Genomic DNA, 12,054 nt, shown 5'->3' on the forward strand with positions numbered 1-12,054 from the left:
TGAGAGCCAGACTGAGGCCATCATAGACTTACATTGAAGCGTGACCTTCGGCGCGCTCTATAAACACTGGAGCAATCCGGCAGGTCAAAAACAACAGGAGACCAACTGGAGTCGTGGCAATAGGTGAAGACGATGGATGGTAAAAAAAAGAATAAGCACGGGGAATTTAGATTTATTTATTTACCACTTGAGTGGTGATATTAAACAAAACCTACTGGAGCAGTACTACAATTACACACCATGATCTACAAACACATGGAAGCTACACGGCAAGTAATGTGGAACTCACCTGGAAGGGTTTCTTATAGATTTCTTCCATTGCAAGCCGTCCGTATTCTGTAAAAAGCTGGAAAATAATAATAATAATGTGTGGATAGTTCAGAGATTGTTCTCCATCCCTCAGGGGTATAAGGAGATTAGCGTTTCAATTCCATAGGCCTCATTTAATGTTTATTGAGCATAGGTGGAAAGTGTGAGAAATCAATGAATCCTTTTAAAAACCTCCATGAATGTAAACTACATGTAGCGTTACATGCATTGTAAGTGACATGGAATACTGGGGGGAAAACAGTGCGCAAAGCAAGAAGACTAGAGGAAAAAAACACACGTGGAGCTGGAATTCGGCATCCATTTGACAAATAACGGAAATATGTTTAAGTGATTGCTTCCAGAGGGCAGTGTTTGTGCCTACAGTAGTGTATATATGCCCTGGGCATAAACTTTTTTTCAATGGCCTCCTTTTATAAAGATAGCAAATACTAGACAAACAGTGGCCAAAAGGACACTTTAACCTCCATTTGATGAAGTGGGGCTAGCAGGAACGATAAAGCATATGCAGCAGCGCTTTCCCTGATGTATAATTTCAGCTAAATACACAAATGCAATGTGCACTAATCCTCACCTGCATCTCAGGTCAGCCCTGACAACTGCTGTGCAAAATTGTGGACTACAATGTATCAATACAAATTACAGTGGAACCTCGGTTAACGAGTAACTCCAGCGAGTATTCCGCTTAACGAGCAAAGTGTGCTGTAAATTTGTGACTCACTTTACGAGCAAGCTTTGCCGTACGAGGAAAATACCGCACACACTTCCGGTTCCGTACATCCACCGCACTCTGACCCACTCTTACAGTTTGCACAAACACGCACATATTATGCTCAACTTACCTTTCGTTCCATTGCCGGCCTCATGGTTCTTGTAGTTCGCCGCTACAGGATGTGTATCGGTGACCATCGCGATGATGGAGGAACTTCCGCTGTCAGCCACTACTCAAAGGCAGCGCGCTGACCAATCAGAGGCAAGTGGCACCTGCCTTTGACATCAGCGCTCTGGCAGCGGAAGCTCCTCCCTCGTCACGATGGTTACCCGATACACATCCTGTACCGGCGAACTGCAAGATCCAGGAGGCCGGCGATGGAACGGAAGATAAGGTGAGCATAATATATGTGTGTGCGTGCGCGCGTTTGTACGTGTGTGAAATGGCACAATAGGGGACCAGGATGGGACATTTAACAAGTTGTGGAACGAATTGTTTGCATTGCAATGATTTCCTATGGGAAATCTTGCTTTGCTAGACGAGTAACTTGGTTAACAAGCACATTCCCAGAACGGATTGTTCTCGTTAATCAAGGTTCCACTGTATAAGGTAATCTGAATACATGACCTAACTGTCTACTGAGTATGTGGCGATGCTCAGAGCTAGAGATCAGGCTGTAAAGTCATTCACAAAGATGATACCCTACATTACTGAATCTATCACAATAGCAAATACACAGCTGTAGAGTGAGTGGTGACTTATGTCCGGGAATGTATGGAGCACTCAGGTCACAGATTTACCTGTAAATGCTGAAGATCATCTTCTTGAATATTCTGGGACAAATTATAAACCTAAAACCAAGAGCACGATTATTAACAAAATCCTAGAAAAAGAACACAAGGCAGACTGCAATATTGTGATCTGTAAGCAAGTTGTAACAAGTATATAAGTAATCCCGACCGACAGAGTAGGATATAAATCATTAACCGTTGAGGTCCAGCTACTAGCACTCTCAATGTTGAGAATGGCCACACAGAGCCACGCCTGAATGGAGATGGAGCACGCCACCTGTGTCCCATTCATTGTCTGTAACTACCGATCACAGAACTCGGCCACGTCTGACAACCCATAACTATCGGTGGATCATAGGTGATTGGTGAACATACTGAGCTCCATTCTGGAGAATGGCAGACACGCAGAAATAAAAGTGTGTTGGCTCCATTAAGAGGAAATATATATATTGCAAACAGATACATATACTTCTCAACATTGAAATGAAAAAAAATAAATAAAAAAAAAAAAAAAAAAAAAAACACAAAAAGGAAAAGTTATGGCAATTATGGAAATCAAGCAGGAATTTTCAAATCAATAAAAAAATGTAAATATCTCAGTTTATTTAGCGCAGAGTAAGGGGCGTTTGGCCACCATCCTGCGACATCACTTCCTCCAGCCTCCGACCACCATGCTAGGGCCATCAGCCCAGTTGCGACGGTCATTTTATTCTTTGTTAGTCTACGAGAATGCGCACAAAGCATTCACTAATCAACAGTGCACTGCACGTGATGCTACATTATATATGGACACTGGCTAGTGGCAGTGACAGGACGTGCTTTATGGGCTCTGCGTTCCATTTCAACTCAAATGATGAATGTAGCAGTCTCCTATGCAAATTAACTGCAGCAGACCCAGTGTGTCACAATGCGATGTATATAAAACAGTCCCTGTGTCTCCTATGCAATGTATAATGCAGTCTGTGCCTCCTATATGATGTATATACCGCAGTCACGGTGTCTCCTATATGATGTATATACAGCTGACCTCCCACTGCTTGAGTTCTATAAATGTTATGTGAGCAGTGAAGTATTTTTCTCACTTGGAGGAGACATGCAGCACAATAAACATTGTCTTTCAATACACCTTACTGCTACGAGTTCTTTACAAACGTTGCCATTGCAAAGAGTCGACTGCGCTCCAGACCAACGCAAATCTGGAAAAGCAGCTGTGAGCACCAACATTATCATTACCACCTGATCTCACACATCACCAAAGAGAAGCTTTTGCAGCCATCACAATGGAGAGGAGTTAATTAAAATGTTTGACTAATAAAGCAGGATCATTTTTAGGCTGATAAGTTTTTTCAGCCCGCAAATGAGGTTATAAATATTAAAATAGCCATTGGGAGGGAAAAAAAAAAAACAAAAAAACTTTCCTTAACCCTAGTGTAGAATATATTATATAGTCTATCATGCACAGAAATACACGTCTTCATAAGGGAATGTCACACTGGTCCTAACGCAATGGTATGGTAATTTCTCAAAAATGTTCCATTAGTCATTTTTTAAACACAACAGTGCCAGGTCACGTGTTGCGGTTATTACATCCGTGTTACTGTGGCCTGCAGCGTCTCTGGACTGGTCTTCCATTGAGTCCATCTGGGAGGTCATTGGTTGGCAACTGCAAAGGGAGCCAAAGGCTGCGGATGTTGTTGATTTGCCCAAGAGCATTCATTATCGCAAAACATTGTTAAAACAACTATGAAGAACCTCAGTGACAGCAGCCAAGGTGTGCAAGGGCAGATTTCTGCGAGCGGCACTCACACTCTACTGAATAAACTGACTATTTACAAATGTTGCTTCCATTTCTTCACCATTTGCAGATTATTAACATGTCTATCCTTCTTGTGGTTTCCATAACGTTTTCACTGTTGAGCAATATTATATATATGAAATAAAAAAAAAAGTGAATTGAAACATTATCCCTCTATCCCTCCCTCCATCCATCCATCCCTCCCTCCATCCCCCCCTCCCCTCCCTCCCTCTACCCATCCATCCCTCCCTCTACCCATCCATCCCTCCCTCTATCCATCCATCCCTCCCCTCTATCCCTCCATCCATCCCTCCCTCTATCCATCCATCCCTCTATCCATCCATCCATCCCCTCCTCTATCCATCCATCCATCCCTCCCTCTATCCCCTCCCTCCCTCTATCCACCCATCCCTCCCTCCCTCTATCCACCCATCCCTCCCTCCCTCTATCCACCCATCCCTCCCTCCCTCTACCCATCCATCCCTCCCTCTATCCATCCATCCCTCTATCCACCCATCCCTCCCTCTATCCATCCCTCCCTCTATCCACCCATCCCTCCCTCCCTCTATCCCTCCATCCATCCCTCCCTCTATCCCTCCATCCATCCCTCCCTCTATCCATCCATCCCTCCCTCCCTCTATCCATCCATCCCTCTATCCACCCATCCCTCCCTCTATCCACCCATCCCTCCCTCTATCCACCCATCCCTCCCTCCCTCTATCCACCCATCCCCTCCCTCTACCCATCCATCCCTCCCTCTACCCATCCATCCCTCCCTCTACCCATCCATCCCTCCCTCTACCCATCCATCCCTCCCTCTATCCATCCCTCCCTCTATCCACCCATCCCTCACCTCTATCCACCCATCCCTCCCTCCCTCTACCCATCACCCTCCCTCCCTCTACCCATCCCTCCCTCCCTCTACCCATCCCTCCCTCCCTCTACCCATCCCTCCCTCCCTCTACCCATCCTCCTCCCTCTACCCATCCATCCCTCCCTCTACCCATCCATCCCTCCCTCTATCCCTCCTCCCTCCCTCCCTCTACCCATCCATCCCTCCCTCTACCCATCCATCCCTCCCTCTATCCATCCATCCCTCCCCTCTATCCCTCCATCCATCCCTCCCTCTATCCATCCATCCCTCTATCCATCCATCCATCCCTCCCTCTATCCATCCATCCATCCCTCCCTCTATCCCTCCCTCCCTCTATCCACCCATCCCTCCCTCCCTCTATCCACCCATCCCTCCCTCCCTCTACCCATCCATCCCTCCCTCTATCCATCCATCCCTCTATCCATCCATCCCTCTATCCACCCATCCCTCCCTCTATCCATCCCTCCCTCTATCCACCCATCCCTCCCCTCCCTCTATCCCTCCATCCATCCCTCCCTCTATCCCTCCATCCATCCCTCCCTCTATCCATCCATCCATCCATCCCTCTATCCACCCATCCCTCCCTCTATCCATCCCTCCCTCTATCCACCCATCCCTCCCTCTATCCACCCATCCCTCCCTCTATCCACCCATCCCTCCCTCTATCCACCCATCCCTCCCTCTATCCACCCATCCCTCCCTCCCTCTATCCACCCATCCCTCCCTCCCTCTATCCACCCATCCATCCCTCCCTCTATCCATCCATCCCTCTATCCATCCCTCCCTCTATCCATCCATCCCTCTATCCATCCATCCCTCTATCCACCCATCCCTCCCTCTATCCATCCCTCCCTCTATCCACCCATCCCTCCCTCCCTCTATCCATCCATCCATCCCCTCCCTCTATCCCTCCCTCCCTCTATCCATCCCTCCTCTATCCACCCATCCTCCATCCACCCATCCCTCCCTCCCTCTATCACCCATCCTCCCTCCCTCTACCATCCCTCCCTCCCTCTACCCATCCCTCCCTCCCTCTACCCATCCCTCCCTCCCTCTACCCATCCATCCCTCCTCTACCCATCCCATCCCTCCCTCTACCCATCCATCCCTCCCTCTACCCATCCATCCCTCCCTCTACCCATCCATCCCTCCCTCTACCCATCCATCCCTCCCTCTACCCATCCATCCCTCCCTCTACCCATCCATCCCTCCCTCTACCATCCATCCCTCCCTCTACCCATCCATCCCTCCCTCTACCCATCCCTCCCTCCCTCTACCCATCCCTCCCTCCCTCTACCCATCCCTCCCTCCCTCTACCCATCCCTCCTCCCTCTACCCATCCCTCCCTCCCTCTACCCATCCATCCCTCCCTCTACCCATCCATCCTCCCTCCCTCTACCCATCCATCCCTCCCTCTACCCATCCATCCCTCCCTCTACCCATCCATCCCTCCCTCTACCCATCCATCCCTCCCTCTACCCATCCATCCCTCCCTCTACCCATCCATCCCTCCCTCTACCCATCCATCCCTCCCTCTACCCATCCATCCCTCCCTCTACCCATCCATCCCTCCCTCTAACCCATCCCTCCCTCCCTCTACCCATCCCTCCCTCCCTCTACCCATCCCTCCCTCCCTCTACCATCCCTCCCTCCCTCTACCCATCCCTCCCTCCCTCTACCCATCCCTCCCTCCCTCTACCCATCCCTCCTCCCTCTACCCATCCATCCCTCCCTCTATCCATCCATCCATCCCTCCCTCTATCCATCCATCCATCCCTCCCCTCTATCCATCCATCCATCCCTCCCTCTATCCATCCATCCATCCCTCCCTCTATCCATCCATCCATCCCTCCCTCTATCCATCCATCCCTCCCTCTATCCATCCATCCATCCCTCTATCCATCCATCCCTCTATCCATCCATCCCTCCCTCTACCCATCCATCCCTCCCTCTACCCATCCATCCCTCCCTCTAACCCATCCATCCCTCCCTCTACCCATCCATCCCTCCCTCTACCCATCCATCCCTCCCTCTACCCATCCATCCCTCCCTCTACCCATCCATCCCTCCCTCTACCCATCCATCCCTCCCTCTACCCATCCATCCCTCCCTCTACCCATCCATCCCTCCCTCTACCCATCCATCCCTCCCTCTACCCATCCATCCCTCCCTCTACCCATCCATCCCTCCCTCTACCCATCCATCCCTCCCTCTACCCATCCATCCCTCCCTCTACCCATCCAATCCCTCCCTCTACCCATCCATCCCTCCCTCTACCCATCCATCCCTCCCTCTACCCATCCATCCCTCCCTCTACCCATCCATCCCTCCCTCTACCCATCCATCCCTCCCTCTACCCATCCATCCCTCCCTCTACCCATCCCTCCCTCCCTCTACCCATCCCTCCCTCTATCCATCCATCCCTCCCTCTATCCTATCCATCCCCTCCATCCATCCCTCCCTCTATCCATCCATCCATCCATCCCTCCCTCTATCCATCCATCCCCTCCATCCATCCCTCCCTCTATCCATCCCCTCCATCCATCCCTCCCTCTATCCATCCATCCATCCATCCCTCCCTCTATCCATCCATCCATCCATCCCTCCCTCTATCCATCCATCCATCCATCCCTCTATCCATCCATCCATCCCTCCCTCTATCCATCCATCCATCCATCCCTCTATCCATCCATCCATCCATCCCTCTATCCATCCATCCATCCCTCCCTCTATCCATCCATCCATCCATCCCTCCCTCTATCCATCCATCCATCCATCCTCCCTCTATCCATCCATCCACCCATCCCTCCCTCTATCCACCCATCCCTCTATCCATCCATCCCTCTATCCATCCATCCCTCTATCCATCCATCCCTCTATCCATCCATCCCTCTATCCATCCATCCCTCTATCCATCCATCCCTCTATCCATCCATCCCTCTATCCATCCATCCCTCTATCCATCCATCCCTCCCTCTATCCATCCATCCATCCATCCATCCCTCCCTCTATCCATCCATCCCCTCCATCCATCCCTCCCTCTATCCATCCCCTCCATCCATCCCTCCCTCTATCCATCCATCCATCCATCCCTCCCTCTATCCATCCATCCATCCATCCCTCCCTCTATCCATCCATCCATCCATCCCTCCCTCTATCCATCCATCCATCATCCCTCCCTCTATCCATCCATCCATCCCTCCCTCTATCCATCCATCCATCCATCCATCCCTCCCTCTATCCATCCATCCCCTCCATCCATCCCTCCCTCTATCCATCCCCTCCATCCATCCCTCCCTCTATCCATCCATCCATCCATCCCTCCCTCTATCCATCCATCCATCCATCCCTCTATCCATCCATCCATCCATCCCTCTATCCATCCATCCATCCCTCCCTCTATCCATCCATCCATCCATCCCTCCCTCTATCCATCCATCCATCCATCCCTCCCTCTATCCATCCATCCACCCATCCCTCCCTCTATCCATCCATCCACCCATCCCTCCCTCTATCCACCCATCCCTCTATCCATCCATCCCTCTATCCATCCATCCCTCTATCCATCCATCCCTCTATCCATCCATCCCTCTATCCATCCATCCCTCTATCCATCCATCCCTCTATCCATCCATCCCTCTATCCATCCATCCCTCTATCCATCCACCCATCCATCCATCCCTCTATCCATCCACCCATCCCTCCCTCCATCCATCCCTCCCTCTATCCATCCATCCATCCATCCATCCCTCTATCCATCCATCCCTCCCTCTGTCCACCCATCCCTCCCTCTGTCCACCCATCCCTCCCTCTGTCCACCCATCCCTCCCTCTGTCCACCCCATCCCTCCCTCTGTCCACCCATCCCTCCCTCTGTCCACCCATCCCTCCCTCCCTCTACCCATCCCTCCCTCCCTCTATCCATCCCTCCCTCTATCCATCCATCCATCCATCTGTCCACCCATCCCTCCCTCTGTCCACCCATCCCTCCCTCCCTCTACCCATCCATCCCTCTATCCATCCATCCCTCTATCCATCCATCCCTCTATCCATCCATCCCTCTATCCATCCATCCCTCTATCCATCCATCCCTCTATCCATCCATCCCTCTATCCATCCATCCCTCTATCCATCCACCCATCCATCCATCCACCCATCCATCCATCCACCCATCCATCCATCCACCCATCCATCCATCCCTCTATCCATCCACCCCATCCCCATCCCTCCCTCCATCCCTCCTTCCCTCTATCCATCCATCCCTCTATCCATCCATCCCTCTATCCATCCATCCCTCCCTCTGTCCACCCATCCCTCCCTCTGTCCACCCATCCCTCCCTCTGTCCACCCATCCCTCCCTCCCTCTACCCATCCCTCCCTCCCTCTATCCATCCATCCATCTGTCCACCCATCCCTCCCTCTGTCCACCCATCCCTCCCTCTGTCCACCCATCCCTCCCTCCCTCTACCCATCCCTCCCTCTATCCATCCATCCATCCATCCCTCTATCCATCCACCCATCCCTCCCCTCTATCCACCCATCCCTCCCCTCTATCCACCCATCCCTCCCCTCTATCCACCCATCCCTCCCCTCTATCCACCCATCCCTCCCTCTATCCACCCATCCCTCCCTCTATCCACCCATCCCTCCCTCTATCCACCCATCCCTCCCTCTATCCACCCATCCCTCCCTCTATCCACCCATCCCTCCCTCTATCCACCCATCCCTCCCTCTATCCACCCATCCCTCCTCTATCCACCCATCCCTCCCTCTATCCACCCATCCCTCCCTCTATCCACCCATCCCTCCCTCTATCCACCCATCCCTCCCTCTATCCACCCATCCCTCCCTCTATCCACCCATCCCTCCCTCTATCCACCCATCTTTGAATTCACTTATTTAAGTTTAGTTATAGTGATTTGGTGATCGCAGTAAATTAGCGAGTTCCTCACATATTGCTTTACATACATCTAGAGACGACTTATGTTCCTTTTATTTTTGACATGTAATATCAGACTCCTTGTTACCTGAACAGAGCTGGTCATTGTGCTTAAGGCAAACACCGTTGCACAATCTTTAATCGTTGACTGACTATCAAAGGCTCCCTGAGTGTCCATGAGTATAACCGCAATCTGGTTCAAAGAGGAGACACAAGAAAAAGTATTTAAAAAAACAAAAAAAAACACATCACAAAGGGTGCAGAAGTTTTAAAACATTAATAAATTCTTGTAATCCACTGCAATCTGAAAAGCAAAGACTGCATGGTTTGGGTTTAAACTGGTTGTAAAATTATGGTGTCACTAAAACCTAAATGCTAATTCTTTCCATCCAGCAGGTGGCAGCACAACATGAACCTTCTGCTGCTGCAATCCCCCTGTAGCATGTAAGGAACGTGCTCAATGTGACTGCAGCCGCCAGTGGAGCTCCTATTACATGTTTATAATGGGAAATGTTACATAAATTAAGTGAGAGGCACGAGGCATGGTGATCAAAATAAGCCACCTAATGACCTGATCACACATCAGCATACAGGCTAAGTGACGCTCCAAACAGACAGATATCAGATTGTGGCAGAAGAAAATTAAGTCAGTCCAGCAATAACGTAACTTGATACAAAGGCCAAATATGACAGAGGTAACACAAAGTGCATTAAAATACATGCAAGGCTATGTACCCTGAACCAAAGTGGCTATCCTGGGGCATCTTATATTGAGGCTCTATCCTTGGGATGGTTTATCAATATAAAAGATCAGGGGGGTCTTGCACCCAACCCCCAACTGATCGACTCTTAATAATAAAATAAAACCTTTATTTTTATATAGCGCTAACATATTCCGCAGCGCTTTACATACATCAAGAACACTGTCCCCATTGGGGCTCACAATCTAAATTCCCTATCTGTATGTCTTTGGAGTGTGGGAGGAAACCGGAGTACCCGGAGGAAACCCACGCAAACACGGGGAGAACATACAAACTCCTTGCAGATGTTGCCGTTGGTGGGATTCGAATCCAGGACCCCAGCTCTGCAAGACTGTCGTGCTAACCACTGAGCCACCGTGCCGCCCTCTTACAGCACAGGCTGGATGTACACGGTGCACAGAGCTGAACAGCACAGCTCCGGCCGCACAGAAGAACTGCAGGTCCGCTCCTATAGAGGATGGCAACTGATGTGCAGTCCTCGTCACCGGCCGCTACACAATGAACAGCGCTGTGCAGGTCAGCTCCATTCAGTGTTTAAAGGGAACCTGTCATGTCAGTTAACACTATTAACATGCAGGTATAAGATTAAAAGGAAGGGAACCTGTTACCAGGTTCTCCCCATATAAAGTACGGCCAGAACCTGTAAGCCGTCATATACAGACATTCTAGAATGACTGAATATGTCCCCAAGCTGATCGTCAAGCACGGCAAAAGAAAGAGCATTTCTTTATGCTCTACTATAGGGCGGTCCTGGTCCGATGGAGTGCGCTGCTCTTGATCCCGGCGCCTTCTTCTTGGTGATGATCGTCCTAACACCTTCACATACTTCCATTGCGCTCCTGTGCAGGTGTGGTTCTCTGGCCCTGCCAAGGGCAGATCGAAATAGCAATAAGGCCAAAGATCGCTGAGCAAGCTCATTAAGGCCCAGTCACACACAGAGATAAATCTTTCGGCAGATCTGTGGTTGCAGTGAAATTGTGGACATATTGTTCCATTTGTAGATTTATCTCTGTGTGTGACAGGGCCTTAATGCGCATGCATCAGCGATCTTTGGCCTTATTGTATTTCGATCTGCCCTTGGCAGGGCAGAGAACCACACCTGCACAGGAGCGCAATGGAAGTCTCTGTGTGAAGGTCGTAGGACGCATCATCCACACAAAGCAAGAAGAGAGGAGGATCAAGAGCAGCGCACTCATCGGACTGGACCGCCCCATAGTCGAGCATAAAGAAATGTCTTTTTTTGCGTGTTGCCGATCAGCTTGGGGACACATAGTATTCTAGAATGTTGTATATGATGGCTTACAGGTGCTGAGTATACTTTATATGGGAAAAACCTAGTGACCGGTTCCCTTTAATCTCCAGGTTAATAGTATTAGGAAGTGTTCTGGCCACCGTACTGTAAGTGTAGCTACTCAGAAGAAACTGAACATTATTCCTCCCAGCAACCACCGGTTTTTATTATACTGTGAGTGGCGGCTGTAAGCACGCCCCAACTCTACATGAGGGCAGAGCGGGCTGTCAGTCACTTTATTTTCTCCCGGGAGCGCACTTTCAGTACAGCGGCCAGGCACCTCTCTAACACAATTCACCTTCAGATTAACCCCATATCTACAGGTTGTGTTATCCAACCTGACATGTTCCCTCTAAATATGGCTGATGTGTGATCTGGTAACAGACGATTGGTGGGGGGTGTTATCAGATGTCCACCCATATATCATCAATATCAAACGCCCCATTAGCATTCTCCAATAGATCATCTTGTAAGGACTGATTGATTACAGACTATTCCTACAATAATGTGCACAGTGAAAGTTTCCATGTCATGAGCTGGGCTTCCACACTTCATTTTAAATTAG

The 12,054-nt window shown here is 50.0% G+C and overlaps 1 protein-coding gene across 2 annotated transcripts in view; it reads right to left on the reverse strand.

Annotated features, from left to right (window-relative positions):
- ATL2 (atlastin GTPase 2) overlaps positions 1 to 12,054 on the reverse strand; it is a 95,708-nt gene that overhangs the window by 20,225 nt on the left and 63,429 nt on the right. For both annotated transcript variants that reach the window (XM_075339425.1, XM_075339424.1), the window contains exons 4-6: positions 9,526 to 9,630; positions 1,840 to 1,890; positions 290 to 346 (exon numbers count right to left, since the gene is read on the reverse strand). In XM_075339425.1, the coding sequence (XP_075195540.1) occupies positions 290 to 346; positions 1,840 to 1,890; positions 9,526 to 9,630 (213 nt within the window). The remainder of the gene's footprint in view (positions 1 to 289; positions 347 to 1,839; positions 1,891 to 9,525; positions 9,631 to 12,054) is intronic.

The sequence above is a fragment of the Anomaloglossus baeobatrachus genome, chromosome 3, assembly GCF_048569485.1.
Source record: "Anomaloglossus baeobatrachus isolate aAnoBae1 chromosome 3, aAnoBae1.hap1, whole genome shotgun sequence".
Taxonomy (NCBI): domain Eukaryota; kingdom Metazoa; phylum Chordata; class Amphibia; order Anura; family Aromobatidae; genus Anomaloglossus; species Anomaloglossus baeobatrachus.